The sequence below is a fragment of the Adiantum capillus-veneris genome, chromosome 10 (genome assembly GCF_014529385.1).
Source record: "Adiantum capillus-veneris isolate H3 chromosome 10, ASM1452938v2, whole genome shotgun sequence".
NCBI classification, from domain to species: Eukaryota; Viridiplantae; Streptophyta; class Polypodiopsida; order Polypodiales; family Pteridaceae; genus Adiantum; species Adiantum capillus-veneris.
In genome coordinates this window covers 107,430,376-107,446,439 of record NC_140940.1, presented here as the reverse complement: position 1 = coordinate 107,446,439, position 16,064 = coordinate 107,430,376, and the positions used below count along the sequence as shown (strand labels likewise).

Genomic DNA, 16,064 nt, shown 5'->3' with positions numbered 1-16,064 from the left:
TAGTTTCTAGCATATTCAATGTCGTCTTTTGCACTTTGTTTGGATTCTTTGAACAATCCTCAATGAAGTGAGTAACCCCACACTCAGTGCAATAAGCGTTAATTCTAATGATTTCCGTATGTGGACAAACATTCATCAGATGGTCACCTCCACACTTGTAACAGGGTCCTAGTGCTGGTCTTGGTCCCATTTGATTCGTCCTTTGTGGATAGGATGGTCTTTGTCCTGTTAACCCTCCATGAGCTATGAACATCAATGTTCTTGCGTCCAAATTGTATCTCTCTTCATCAGAAGCACTTGTAACTGTTGGTATTCCAACATTCCCAATCATGCCCCATGGTTCTGGTTGTTTGGTTCTTCTGGTGGGTAATACACAGTTGGAGACATGTGTGCACCAGATTCTTCATAATAGGCTTGAACAGGCACTAAGGCTTGTTCTTCCTGATTCTCTAAGGTTGGTGCATATCTAATGCCCACTGGTCTTGCTCCTGGTAAAGGTGGTTGTTGTCCCAATACCGGTTGCGGTCTTTCTATCCCCATAGGTCCTGGTACATTTCCCGTTGGGTATCGAGGTACTGGATGTACTTGAGGTGGTGCTAATTGAGCAGGAGGTGCATACTGACGCTCCCTTACATACCCTTTGTTGTAATAGCACTCCTCTGTTGGATGGTTTGTCCATTTTTGTTCAATAGCACACCATTTCAGTGTTTTTGGCAATGGTTTTTGGTATGGTGCCATCCTTTTTAGAGCATCTTCTATCATTTGCTCTACATTTGGCATGGTTGTTGTTTGAACATTCTTTTTAGTGGTAGTCTCGCTCGCTACGGAGGAAGAGCTACTGGATGCAAAATCTGTATCCGCTGACACCTCTCCATAAACCGTACAGTTATCCACTAAGTACAATGCTTCTCTCGTTACTTGCTCGAAACTTGTACAAGCTTTCAAGTGCAAGTCCTTCTTGAGAGTGTCGTTCTCAGTCCCTCAATAAAGAGAACAGATAGTCTGTCATCTTGTGGTCGTTCACGTACTGGACATCTCTCAATGTATTGTTTGAAGCGAAGTGAAGCTTCCTTCACTTTTTCGTGTTCTCTCTGTTTAAAAGCATATATTTGTGAGACCGTATTGTGCTTAATCCCTCGTTTTGAGAATTCCTCAGCAAACTCTCTTAGCAAATGGTCAATGTCATGGAATCCCCCTATGTTCAGTGGTTGAAACCATGTCAATGCCGTACCTTCTAGAGTAAGACCAAATCCCTCGTATTGTGTATGGAAATCTGTTATCTGCTCAGCTCTTAAGACTTGCTTAAAGAGTGACACATGTGCATACGGATCTCCTGAACCACCATACTTCTTTGGCATACACTTGGCTACTTGAGATGGTCTCATACGTCTATGGTCTGCTACCAATCTCATTGCTCCTGTGTCCCGGCTAAAGCTTTCTCTAGCATCATGGACTTCATGGGTTACCCTTGTCGGTTCCCCTGCCCTGAATCTACTACTAGGAGGTAAATGTGATGGTTCCGCTTCGAACCTTGGACCTGGAGTGGTATATGTGGGGATTGGAACTGCACTACCTCGATTCGTATCCATTGACTCTCTGGAATGTAATGATCCCATTGGTCCGGGCTTCGAGTACTGAGGTTGACTGAAAGAGTCAGCAGCCTGAGTTCTTTGTCCTCCTGTCGTCATTGGGTTTTGCCCTCCATTTGTTGGTGCTGGTCTTTGTGAGCTAGAAGTAACATAATACTGATGTAGTGGTCCCCCAAAGTATGTATATCCTTCTAATTCTTTCTTGCCCATTGTTGAGTATTGCCTCCCATACTTGTCGTAAGCGGCAATTTTCACTTCCGATCCCTCTGTGTAGGTAAAGACATAAAGTCTTTTTTGGTCTGTCAACTCTCCGGTGTAGGGTTCTTCACATCTATAATAGAGATCTTGCTCCCCATTATTATATTTGTATAGCCCCACATAGATGTTATCAGTGTTGATCCTTGTAGTTTCATTCTCTCTTCTTAACCTCGCATCAGGGAAGTTCATTATTGGTGCTTTCTCCTCGAGTTCTTCATCTACTTTGGCTTTGGTGCCCATCAATCCCCACTTGTCCACAATGTTAGGGTTTAGGACTACCAAGTACATGGTACCCTCGTCATCTAGATATCTATCTCCGCTATAGCTCACAGGCACTAAGTCCTTGAACTCACTAGGTCTATCTTCTATCTTCACACAATAGCGGTCCATTCCATCTTGTAGATCTTGGCACCTTGCTCATTGTCGTACTGATATTTTATGAACAATAGCTTCATTGTGGCGGAAGGGCTTGATGATCCTGCTGCCATATTTTCTCTGTTGTTCAGGTTCAAGTGTTCCAAGTGTTCGGTGAAAATCTCGTAAGATCTCTCCGAAGAAGTATCAGAAACACTTCCTTCAAAGATCGGCTCTAATGGTTGCACCCAACTTTGGTTTACACTTCCCTCGGTTGATATGACACTTGCTTGTTCCCCTTGTTTTTGTTGGTTATTCTGGAGATTCCTGCCCGATCTCAAATTCATCAATTCCCCTAAAGGACTTTAACTTTTCCGTCTCGGCAATTTGTTTTCCCAAGTTTTTGTGGTCAGAATTGATCCAAACTGATTGATACTTGGTCAATTGTTTAATCTTGTCAGTTGGACAACTTCTCTTTCATCAAGTGAGAATTTTGTTGCAGTTATGCTGAAAAAGACATTATACGCGTATGATGTCTTTTTTCACAGATTTAGACTATTTTGGTTATGCTCACTCTCAGTAGCCCCCTTATGCTCTTTCCACTCACAAAATTCAGTTTGAACTCTGTTTGAGCAAGTTATGGCTAATTCAGGTTTTTGACTTGTTTTTTGGGTCAATTGTGATCCAAATGGGATGAAACTTGAAATATAACCTCTAGACAGCTATTACAATGGATCTGTGTTGGCAAAGTATCAAAATATGTCCAAAATTAGGTAAAAGACATCATACGCGTATGATGTCTTTTTCATCAATTTGGGTCAAAACTTGATATTTATGCTTCCTACAGTGCTTGTAACAATCTTGTCAGGTCAGATATAAAAAATAAGCAGTGGATGTGCCAAAAGACATTATACGCGTATGATGTCTTTTTTCCCAGATTTTGACTATTTTGGTTTTAAGCCTTCTCCAATGTTTATAATTGAGTTTCAAGTGTTTTTGTCAGGTTTGAATGTAAAAATAAGATCTGAATCCAAAATTTCCTATTCTTTGCGTTTCTTGGACTCCGACTTGTCTTTTTGGGTTTCTTTGAGTGTTAATGCTCTTGTTTTGAGTTGAAATTAGGGTATAACTCCCCTTTTGAACACTCTGGTAAAGTCAAAATTTCTGTTTTGGTCTCTGTTTGGTCATTTAAACATCATACGCGTATGATGTCTAAAGTTGCAGATTTCCAGTTTTTTGGCACAGAATCCTTCCTAAAGCTTCCTCTAGTGCTCAGCAACTCCCAGATACACAGAAAATTTCTCTGACTTTTGTTTATTGCAAGTTTCACTACTAACTCGACGGTTTAGTGATCTAACATGCAATCAACCATATCAAGAAAATACTCCAATGATTACTAGCTCCAAATCAGGATCAAATGAAGTCCTACCTAAGCTATTCCTAATCATAAAATGGGTTTGGTAATTGTGATTTTAAAGAGATCCACTGTCACTCACGGACTAGCAAATTCTTCTTCTATCAACAACTACTCAACACCAACAAAACAACAACAAATCTAAGCTAAACTAAAAATACTGTCAACACGGAAGACCCAGGAATACCCCACTTCCTAGTATCTCTCGAGATCTTCGGAGTCCACCACTCCTAGATCTTTTCTAACTAAAGTATACAAAGTAGTTTATACGACTCACCTTATAGGATTAGTCTAAGGTCACCTACTTAGGGCTCTCGTCCCCGGCAGCGGCGCCAAATGTTAAGGCGGTTATGCCGCTAGCGGAAGCTAAATAGCGAGAACTCAACCAACAACAGAATTTGTCAGACGAGGACGAAGCTTGACCCGCAGGCGCATGGAAACAACTAGGTGGGTGTCAAATCACCTACTCGACCTTCTAATGACAATCACTACTAAGGAAATCAAATCTAAGTTCTAAAATACGCAAGTGACTGAAATCCGTACTACGAACGAATGCTATACGAAACAGGATCTAGAATCATTGAATCGATCTCAAACTCAAGGGGAAGTCTATACACTAGGTAAGAACAACACCCTAAAGACTTGAACTGCAAAATCAACCTATAACCACTCCGTGCAGTAAACGCGTATGAAGACAGGCCGAAAAATACAGGTGATCGAAACTTGACCCCGATGGTACTAATGTGTAGCTCTACTCGTTGTGGTTCTATAGATATGCTGCACGCTCTATTCCGACACACGAGTTGGAAGAAAACTCACACCGAAGCTCGTAGGAACTTACCACACATAGAAGCCGATAGCGCGCACTCTTGGTATCAGTGTGTAGCTCTCGCCGTTGCTAACACAATGGCGGTGTCGCTTCTCCAATGGCGGCTCCGTAGCTCACGTAGCAAGTAGATAAGACTCTCTCTCTCTCTCTCTCTCTCTCTCTCTCTCTCTCTCTCTCTCTCTCTCTCTCTCAGACACAGTCACGGCGCTCAAAAAAACTCCCTTTGATTAATAATCTGAATCCCTTAGGTTACAAAACTTTGGCTTATATACCTCAGCCTTGGAGGTGAGAACATCTCTAACTAATTACATCAGCAAGTGAAATTACTTCGGGATTACAAGTTGGAAACTCAATGGAGTTCCGTTACTTAATGATTAGCTCAATTCAAAATCAATGTCGGAAAGACATTTATTATAATCAATGGTTACAAAAATGATGAGTGTGAGCAAAAATGTGGGTGTGATCCTCCGCTGGCTCAACAAGAGCCTAGAATGACTAGTAATTTTTGGAAGGGCCTCTTTGAGAATTTAGGTACAAGACTAAACTTCTCTTCGGCCTATCATCCCCAAACGGATGGCCAAAGTGGAATAGCTAACCTTGCAATTCTTGGTCTACTAAAAGCTTATGTCATAGAAGTAGATCAAAAGTCCCAACGGGAGAAGTACTTACCCTTAGTGGAGTATGCTTACAATAACATTGTACATACTTCCAGGGGGAAAGCACCTTTTGAGGTGATAGAGGGAAGATAAAAAAGTCCCTTGCTACTCAAGGTACATGGGAAGATCTTCGCTACAGATGAATATAGCCGATACCTACAAGAATCTTTTCAAAAGATTAAGGATGATATATCCATCTCTCAGCAAAGGCAAAAGGCTGTTGCTGATAAGCACAGAAGAGCCCTAGCCTTTAAACAAAATGATTGGGTCTTGCTTAAGTTTCCCAAGGATAGGTTAAGGTACACAACAAGCAAGAATCCTACGGGACACCAAAAGTACTATGCTAAATTAGCAAAAAGGTACTATGGTCCCTTTTAGATTCTTAGGCCAATCAATGAGATGGCCTATCAACTCAAGTTGCCCAGCCATTGGCTCATACACAATGCTTTCCACGTGAGCCTACTAAAGCCTTACAAAGGCGATCCACCTCAAGAAGCAATTATTGAAGACCCACTGGAGATCAAGGACCAAGAAGAGGTGTTGTAGCACGAGTCCATTCTCCAACACAAAGACAAGGTATTACGAGGTGGTAAGACTATCCGACGATATTTTATCAAGTTTAAAAATGATCCTTTGAAGATGCTAGATGGATGCAAGGCATACAACTAAAGGATAACCTAAACCTTGTCAATGCTTACAATTATTCCCTAGAGTAAGCATTGACAAGGTTTAGGTTAAACGAACAAAGTTTTTATCTTATAAGACTTTCTTTTTCTTTATTGTGCACAAATGTTAATAAGTATGCATGCTTAGGATCATGTTGGTGGAGACGATGTCTCCCGAAAACCAAGTAGAGTTTGTCACTTTACTATGGAAGATTGATACAGACTAATGTGTAGACATGCTTACAGTTGGACTAGTCATCCATTCTAGAACGATGTCGTAGGGTAAAATAGGGATCCTCTACCCGCTAGCAAACGGACTAATGATTAGGCTTTATCTTCTCTACCTCATAGTCGAGGACGACTATGATCTCAAGAGAGAGTTAATGTCATAAAAACTAGGAAAAATTACCAAAATACCCCTCTAATTTGTGGAAATTCCCAAAATACCCTTCAAATTTCAAAAATTCCCAATATACCCCTCATATTTTGTCAAAAATTCAAAAAATGCCCTTCAAATTTTCCAAAATTCCCAAAATACCCCTGATTGTGAGCGTAAATTTATCCAAAAATTAAAAAAATTGTAGCTTTTCATAAGAAGATTGATTGTCTATGAATACAAGATACTAAAACTAGAATTTGAGCTGGTTATGTACGCCTTGGAGATGAATTGCTTCATTATCTTTAGACATAATTGTCTTTTTCTGGGAGGTAATTTGTGACAAATTACATTCTAAGCACTAAAAAACGGATATCGATTGTCAAAAAAGAATAAAGATTAGAAAATCGTGAACAATCCAGCTACAAGACTATTTTGGGAATTTTTAAAATTTGAGGGGTATTTTGGGAATTTCCACAAATTAGAGGGGTATTTTGGTAATTTTCCCTAAAAACTAATATCTAATTCTCCAAATGATGTTAAACTGATCATTTAATATGGGGAAGTACCAAGGGAGTAAAAGCTAGAATATTGGCAAGGCTGCTAGACCGGTCTCTGCAAGGATCCAAAGGAGAGAAAATAGGGATCCAAAGGGGGGCAGTCTGCAAAAGAGCAATGTGCATCACTAGAGCTTAATAATCCTAAGATTCAAGTCCATTAAGACTTCCATAGGCTAAGGTTCCAAAACTTTAATTGAAAAGTCCAAATGGTTAAAGCTGGGAAAATTGGATGGTGGAGGGAAGACTCAAAAATCTACCCACGTCCCTATCAAGGAGGGGGTGAGCCCTAATAGTAGGGGATGAGAGAGAAACACACACACACACACACACACACACACACACACACACTCCAAAGCTCCCCCTTCACAAAGGGAATACTGGACACATGTCAGGCTCCTAGGTTAGTTGCCCCCAATCTCCCCTCAAATCCTATTGGATGGCCATAGAGGTGAAGCAATGAGAATTAGTCTAGAGTAAAATTATTCTAATCAATTTAAAAATTCTTGATAAAAAAACCAATAGAAATTAAGCTCCCTAGAAGACTATTGGACAGTCTACCAAGGGGTCCAATGAACATCGAATAGCCCAATGGCTTGCCTGATTCTTATTGGCCAAAGGACTAAGAGGTCCAATGAGAGTTTAATTGAATTATTTAATTACCTAAAGCTCTCACAAAAGGGGAACACAAGGCTATCAATTATGCTTCTAATTTGTGATTGGCTAAGCGTTACAGGAGCCAATGGGAGGCCAGCATGAGCAATTAGCAAGAGGGGTCGACCAAGAAGAGAGAGAGAGAGGGCTGCATTTTAGTTCAACACATTGCTACACACACACACGCACACACACACACACACACACACACTGTGGTACTTAATATAGTTTATGGCTTATATTTTTTTAACTTCACCTCCTCACCATGGGACTACGCCCATATCTAGTACCTGCAAGGTTTTTACTTAGTGGTTTACTACCCTACTACTAATACTTTCCGTGAAGGTGCATGGGCTTTCTCTCTGCAACCATGGGCGGCCTCACTGCCGCACAATGGAGTTGGTACAACTCATGGCGATTCTGCTCATGACTACGATATGATGACTACGATCTGGCGGGCCGCCTCCGTCCCTCCTCTATATGAAGAGGTGAGGGCGCTTCTCTGGCCCTCACTTAGCTTTGTTTGGTTGTTGCCTTGCCTAGAAAAATCTACGTTGTGTTTTGACATTGAAGCATGAAGCTCACTACTACTGGCACAGAGGTCTGCTTCCTTAGCCATGTGTTTTTTGTCGCAGGTTTTTTATAAAAAATGAAAAGGGGAGCATTGGTTTGAAATAACTACTAAGCATGTTGCTCTTGCTCTAATACCTGGTTGTGTGTGATACTCCTTGATGGGAAGCATATATGCTAATCATGCTATGTCATGGTGACTGTAGTAAGTTGCGGGCATTGAAAATGATAAAGGTGTTTACTGGTTGCTTAATGCATGAGGTTTTCTGGCCTTTTTTTAATGAGGTCTCTTTTTTGCCGCTCTACTGAACCTGACTCTATTTTGTTGAGGGGTACTAAGAATACCATGATGGCCTAATAGGCGTCAGCATACTACATGGATTAACAAAAACTGTTGCTGTTTTTGCTACTGGTCGTAAAAACTGTCTTTTTCTGATAGCTGGGTATGTTTTCCAACTAATGGGCCGCTTGATTAAATTCTATCATCAACTAGGATTGAGTATGTGACTACTCTACTGTAACAATGGGTTGTCCTCTTGGGATTGCCACTACGTTACCTTGCTTGACTAAAAATTCTCGGAGGAAATCTGATACAGAAAAGGGCCTACCGAATACCTGTTGGTTCATAGATTTTGTTAACTTGCTTGGCATATTTAACTACTTAAGTGGTCGGAATTTTTTATCTTACTTTGCTCTAGCTCTTGGAATATTTTTAGCTCGGTTGCTCCATCCGGTTATTTTTTACCTAATGGACGTGGTTAAGCTATTCACTACATTGTCTAAATCATACATAGACTGGTGGCTAGCCGTGATTGTTCTCTATCCAGCTACGCTGTAGTTTGTTTCTGTAAAAAATGTTGGGTTGCTTTTACCATGGCCGCACTAAGGACTATACTGAATTCAGTTTGGATATATATATACTTAGGTTAATGATGCCCATCTCATAAACTATAAGTACCAAGGTAAGTATAGACATGGTATATTACATGACATATGGGGTATAATTTTTCAATGAATGAGAAAAGATGGTGATATGGTTATGGTTTTTTTTAGAAGAACTCCATCTCCTTCTCCAAGCATTGAGAAGTAAAGGCCTACACCAACAACTCTTGGCTATGGAATGCAAATCCAACCAAGAGCCAAGCTTCAATGGCATGCTTATCTCCTCTACCATGCTAATTACTAAGCTAAGCTATGCTATTAGAGTGATTATGTGAGGAGAATACTTCTTTCTCGTAAGATACATCTTCTTCCTCTCAATCTATCCTCATTCCCTTCTAGCTCTCACCATTTTTGAAGGTGTGTGAGGTCTTGGGACTGATGCTAGGGACACTAGGTGTGTTTTTCAAGGGGTCCCGGCTCCATGTAAATCCGGTCCTCAATTGTTGTCAATTGTTTTATTTCTCTCTCTTTTCAAGTATTGTCAATGCCAAATTAGCTAGGTGTAAATTGCTATGTTTCTTTCTCAAATTAAGTACTCTCTCTATGCGCATTAGGAACTTGTTCTTAATGAAATGCTCACTATGTTATCAATTTCCGCTACAAACAAGTTACTAGTGCATTAAATGTTACAACAACCCTCCACAATCACAATGAGAGAGAGAGAGAGAGAGAGAGAGAGAGAGAGAGAGAGAGAGAGAGAGAGAGAGAGATTTCCTAGCACTGACGACGTATGCGCTTGGAGAGAGCAAGAGTGGCCCACTGTGAATAACAAGTTGGATCTCCGGTTGAGAGAGAGAGAGAGAGAGAGAGAGAGAGAGAGAGAGAGAGAGAGAGAGAGACCCCTGGTGCGAGTTGCAATTGAGAGAGAATCTACCAAACATTCCTCCTAATTCCCCTTTTTGGCATGCTAAAGGCCTTTGTACTCATACGATGAAGGTAGTGCAATTTTGATTGATTGACATGTGTCCCTCAAGGGGCCTTAAAAATCTTAAAGAGAAAGAATTCATGCCTTTTAAATGCTATTTTTGCAAAGCTGCATTCACTTCTCTGGCATATCAAAAAGTGTCTTTTAAAAAAAAAAACCATAAATGCGAAAAAATTATATTAAGAAAGATGAGGAATTACATCAAGCCAGCCTCGAGATAACAAAAAACAACAAAACATCCAGCAGGGCAAAGTTCCTCACATTTAGAAGCGGCGCTTTAGAGAACAAATGATTAAGACGACTGCATTCATAAGAGTTTGATAAATATTTTACTTTATAAAGAGTTCTTTCATTTAAGGACTTCATAAAGATTAATTTCTTTAAATTATTTTATTATATCCTATGCTTATTAAATCTATATTTTTTTAATGAAAACATTAAAAGATTCTTTCGTTTTAGTCTGTCAATGTGACTCTTTATTTTGTTGTTGTTATTGGCACTTCCTTTCGACAAAAAGGGAGGGTAAATGCCGAGGGAGTTTTAGTCAGTGTACAACGGAGCACCATTCAAATTTTGTAAGGTATGTTTTATTTTTCTTCTCTTTAACATGTAGTTTCTCTTCTTCTTCTCTCTCTCTCTCTCTCTCTCTCTCTCTCTCTCTCTCTCTCCAATTAGAGTGAAAGGTAGTGCCATGTCATAGGGGCTCTAGTTTCAAAGAGAGAGAAGAAGAAGAAGAAGAAGAGAATTTTAACTAGTAGGAAACTATCCCAAGAGACCTTAAAGATTTATCCGACGAGGACTCGTGTTGAACTCAAGACCTGTTGTTATTCAAGAGGGAAATGGCATAACCAATCCTCAAATGTGCGTGCACTTCGTGTTGAAATGTTGCTCCTCACCAACAGTTTGTCGCCTGCCATCACATCTTCTTTGTATTTGGGGTGCTGGCAGGTGAGTAAGGCAAGGAGGGTCGGGGCGTCTCAGGCAGCTTGGAGAGGATTAGGTGAACGGAGGAAGCTTCTGGAGGTGAGTTGCAGCAGCAGCTGTGGAGATGGCGAGCTTGGGGAACAACAGGAAAACCAAATTGAGTGGAGCGTTGAAGGCCAGGTTGATAAAATTCTGGGCGACCAGGCCCTCATGCAAGACCTCAATGCTGCAGTGGAGCGCGTCGCCAATGCTCGTCGGGAACTTGAGGCTTTGGAGGAGCAGGAGAGACAGGCGTCAATTACCCATAATATAGACACTGCCAATTCTCTGGTATGCCAAACATATGCACGCACAAGCATACACACTCACCCACATGTCAAACAGCACATGCCTACATGTCAAGCGGCTTGTTTTAACTTCCCTGTACTCATTGTGAAGGGTGTGGCAATGCGAAACTAGGTAGCCGCATGCCAGAGAGACATCTTTGCTGCCGAGATGGATCTGAAGAATGCGGAGGTCGCCCTCGTCAGGGCCCGTGCAGGCATGGTAAGCATTTTGGGTGAGGAAATCTTTGATAAAGATTTGGAGCGGTTGGAGTCTGCAAAGGCGGCAGGAGTGTGCGGCATGGTAGGCGTCCTCGCAGGTCTGCCCTTCTTCTCTCTGGCAAGGGATCTGAATGCTATGGAGATGGTTGCGAGTGCTGCATTCATTCTTGTCAGCTGTGCTGTGTTTGGGCTTACATATCGGTATGCGGTTAGAAGAGACCTTAGCAACACACAGCTGAGAGCTGGCTGTATTGCAGCATTCTCTCTTGTCCGATGTATGTGCACTGTCCTCTATTTGAAGCCATGCTTTGTAGGTATCTCTTCAAGAATTTAACAGTACTGATCGTATTCCTGGCATTCGTACCTTTTTTATGTGATGATGCAGGTCTTGCTCAAGTTGATGCTGTCAGGTTGTTTGCTGGCTTACCACAGCAAGATGTAGCCCAGCAGCTTCTTCAGGGCTGCCTGTTTACGGGAGAGAGCATTGCCATTTTCGCCTTTGCAGCAGTTGGTTTGGAGTACTGCTTCCAACAGGAAATTGTCAGTCCCTTTCCTTTGAAGCAGCCATAGTCCAAGCTCAGTTTTTATTTTCATATGAGCTCTAGACAGGGAACGAGTTTGGAAATGGATTATTGCACTTAGGGCGCTGAGGGTCCATGCACAGCGATTGCTATGTCAGTATTACATGCACTTTATTAAAAGATTGTGTCGCCTTCCACACTTACTGCACTTGTCTGTGACTTTCAGACAAGACTCTTATCATACACAAAAGAGCTGAGAGTTATGGTGCAGCTCACATTTAGTTACTTGTGAGGAATGGGTGATCTTCAAGGGTGGTTGTTTGCGACGTACAAGCTGCCGAGAGCATAGTCTGTTGTTCTTTTCCATTGTAATATGTTCGACAGAGAGGCTGGCCAATTGTAATATGTTTCACCTTACGCTTTATAACATGGTCTACCTTTCTGTGCAATGGAATCATTTTGATATATTATTTGCTACCTTTTGCCGGTCTCTGTGTCGGCCAGCATTGGAGAAAGAGAGCATTCTGAGGCATCCTGTTTTGGTTTGGGTAGGATAGAGCAAGGGTATTTCAAGTTGCGGATCAGAGTTTCTATTTTCAGTGGGTATGTCAGCATCAGACGAAAACTGAATGGCATGTTCTTGTGGGTGAGGTCTAGTGAGGGTATCCCGAGTTACCTCTTTGAGGGCTTTTACTTGAGAACCATGGAGAGATGTGGAACAAGTTAGTTTACTAAGTGAGCCCATCAGCTCTTCGGTGTTTTTTTAAATGTATGGTGTATAGTCTGGTTGCGCAGTAGTGCGAAAGACTGTTTTGTCTTGCTTGGGGTTCCTGCAGGTTTGGGTTATAGTTATGTATTCTTTAGATTTTTTGCTAGGGTATTCAAACCTTGTTGAGCATAATAATATATTCAGAGAGGCTCTTGCAAACCTTTGTTCTAGAATGTTTCAGGAGACTGATGAATATGAGAAGTGCCTGATAATTGATGGGGTTTTACAGTTGGTTAATTTCATTGCCCTGCCCTTCAAGCGCATAGAGCAGGCTGAGATGCTCACTCCATCTTTTGCCCTTGTGGTACCCCAATGTTGGACCTTCTGAGGTCTGGAGGATTGATTTTCGGGGATATGATCGGTGTTCAAGATTGCAAGCCTATTGCCATGGAGACAGGATTGAAGCACAGTCTTCATGATACAAGAGACTAGCAAGCTGTTGGTTGCCTGATTTATGCATGCATTACAAGGCTAGATGTTCAGTATTTGTTTCTACAATCTCACAAATAGGAAGAGGGATCGGTTCTTTTCCTGTTTCTGGAAATCGGCTCAGGTAGCCTTGTCTCTTGTTTTTGGTGATTGCTGGTGATGCTTTGAAGCATTGTCTCTTCTCTCACATCTGCAACGAGTTTGCTCGGAGGAGAAAGCGCTGTTGCTGTAGTTCTGAACTGTTGGGGGCAGGGCTTGCCAAAAGCCTTTCTCCTTACCGAAGAAAAAAAGGGCACAGTTAAACCGGGTTTTAGGTCAAAATTTAAAACGTTTGCCAGTATTTACACTAAAACTTGTAAAATTTCGCCCGTTTTCTTCAAGGATCTAGCCGGGATTGGCAATTTAAAAATAAACTGAACCCTGGTATTTTGCGAACACTGGTTTGGTGGTGGTGTGTGGGGAGGGGCTGGGTGGGGGGGGGGGTTGGTGTGCATAGCTTTTTGTATGATGCACTTTTATGAGTGCCTCACATGGCTTATTCATTTGTCTGGAAAAATTCTGGCTCTTACAACTTAAAAAATTTACAGTTGAGCTTGTGTCATTCTCAGTATATACAAAATATTGTGCCTCCTTTCTGGTGGCTTTTCATGGATCTTTCAATAGGCTACATCCTGAATGTGTTGATCAATGCAAGACCACCGTTGATGGTCAAACTTTGGTGGTGAATCTTGGTGGGCATGCAAGAGAATGCTTCTGTTGATTGCTAGTTATATAGACATTAAAGGGATCTTAGAGAAGCTCCTTTCCATAACATAGCACCTTGAGCATATGAATGCATAGCAGAGCTATACAAATATAATTGAGAGCCAAGTGGGTTAAATTCATAGAATATGTTTCAAAGGCAAGGCCATTTTTGTCTAGAACTCTCTAATTAACTAAAGCCATGATGCTGAAAGACCAACATGAGCTTAATGGAGGTGTGTTGTGGTTGGAGCTACTGAAACGAAAAGCACATGCTCAACGAGGTTTCGAGCAAGGTTTGTTGGAGCATATTAGTTTCTATCATAGACTTGTATGATTATCTTGATGGTGCATGTTGATGCAATGGTACAGTAAGATCTTGAGTCAAGCCTATCATCCTAGAGCATAACTCTATGTTGAATTTCTACTATTTACAATATGTATGCACTCTTCCTCATGCACAAATTCTTGGTGAAGCTCCTTTCCTCTGGTGACATCTCTTGAAGAGCTTGACCACAAGATATTCTCAAACGGGGAAATGCCAAAGTTTTATTAGATAATTCTTAGAATTGGAGAATGATGGTATGCAATGATGAATGTCTCTCGCATGTCAAAAGCACGTGGTTGATTCCCAACCATTGACAATTGAATGCAAACTTTAGCGAGCTGTAGCAGAGAGCTAACCTCCCCATGCTATGAGGTGCCGTAGTGAGGATGGTGTATATCCTCCATACCCATAGAATTATTGGATTCTCCTATATGACAAAATTAAGCCATCTAATTGAGGGTTTGCTTTTATATGTTGGATTTGTGATTTCTTGAGCTGAATTCAAATGTCATAAAATCTAATATCTAACCACCCCAAATGATTTTCTCATATTAAACTGATCATTTAATGTGGGAGAATAAACGGGAATAAGGGTTAGGATATAGACATGTGCTTATAGATCTATCTAAACACGGGGCCAATGTAAAGGGGCCCAAACGAGAGATGATATGTCAAAGAGCAAGTTAACTAATGGAGCTTAAAGACCTTAGGGTTAGCTTCATTAAAGACCTCCGTAGGTTAGTGTAAAAGTCCTTTGACCTTAGGTAAGCTAGGGCTGAGCTTGAGGTGGGAACCCGGCCCAAGATTAAGGTGCTTGAGGTGCTTGTCGTGCTTCATGACTAAGGTGCTTGTCGTGCTTGCCGACTAGGGAGCTTGAGGTGCTTGTGGGAACACCACCCAAGCTTGAGGTGCTTTGTCATGCTTACTGACTAAGGTGCTTGAGGGTAAGGAGGTGTGCAAAGTCAACTATCAATCCCTACAAGGAGGGGGCGAGCCCTACAAGAGGGGGGATGAGAGAGAGCACACATACACTCACACAAGGCATGCTTAGTACAAAGAAAGCAAAAGGGACACTTGTCAAGTTCCTCCTCATGTTACCATCATGGTGTGTCTAAAGCCTATTGGTTGGCCTCCCAAGGGGTCCAATGATAAATTAGTTAATTTAATTAATTGTTTTAGCATTTATCAAGTCCTCTCTCTCAAAGGGGAAAGGGGGACACTTGCCCGAAGACTAGTACGCCTGCTTGGTATGACTCTTGCTTGTGATTGGCTAAGCCTGAGGGTCCAATGAGCTTCAAGCATGAGCTACAAGGAGGGGTCGACCAAAGCAAGTAGGGGGCATGCTTGAGGGGTATACTCTCTCTCTCTCACACACACACACAGACACACTCTCATTGTGTGAAGTGCAAAGTGCAAGAGCTCCCTCTCCTTCTCCAAGCAAGAAGAGAGGTTAAATAGTCACTAACACACTCAAAATAGTAGATTTAGCCTACTAACACGTATCACAAATCACCGTAGAATCAACAATGAATATACTTGAATGAAATAGCAAAGGACAAGTAACACAATGCAGGTTTTGAAATTGAAATGTGATTACTAGAGCTCTGGTTCTGATGATTACAAATTGCAAGAGAGTAGTCGCTCTCAGTAGTACACTTCAAACTCAAAACTTGGTAATGATAATGTGTCCTTTTTACACTTTCTAAAATAGACTTTATACCTAGGGCTCTTTTGGCCATTAATCGACTTTACAAGATTTGGACTCCATTACAAAATTTACAACTTAGCTTCTTAGAGATTTCCCATCTATCAGAGGCTATTGAATAATTACAAGGCTTTTTGGAAATCTAATGAAGATACATCAAAATTTTGGCTCATGGGAGAAAGGGTCAACTCGAAGGGCGCCCGTTTGGCTTGACTTCCAATACTAGGGATCTATTTTATGGTTTTTTTGGCAAGAAGGTCATGTATTTAGTAGTTCCTAGCTTTTTAAGTAGCCCCCCCGCTTCCCCTAGCAC

General features: G+C 41.4%; 1 protein-coding gene across 1 annotated transcript; it reads left to right on the top strand.

Moving 5' to 3' along the window:
• The first annotated feature begins 10,642 nt into the window (after positions 1–10,642).
• LOC147449431 (homer protein) lies at positions 10,643–12,244 on the top strand. The gene is made up of 3 exons (XM_086521878.1): positions 10,643–11,043; positions 11,173–11,533; positions 11,644–12,244. The coding sequence occupies exons 1-3, from the start codon at positions 10,672–10,674 to the stop codon at positions 11,826–11,828; spliced, it is 918 nt and encodes a 305-aa protein (XP_086378004.1). The 5' UTR covers positions 10,643–10,671; the 3' UTR covers positions 11,829–12,244.
• The last annotated feature ends 3,820 nt before the right edge of the window (positions 12,245–16,064 follow it).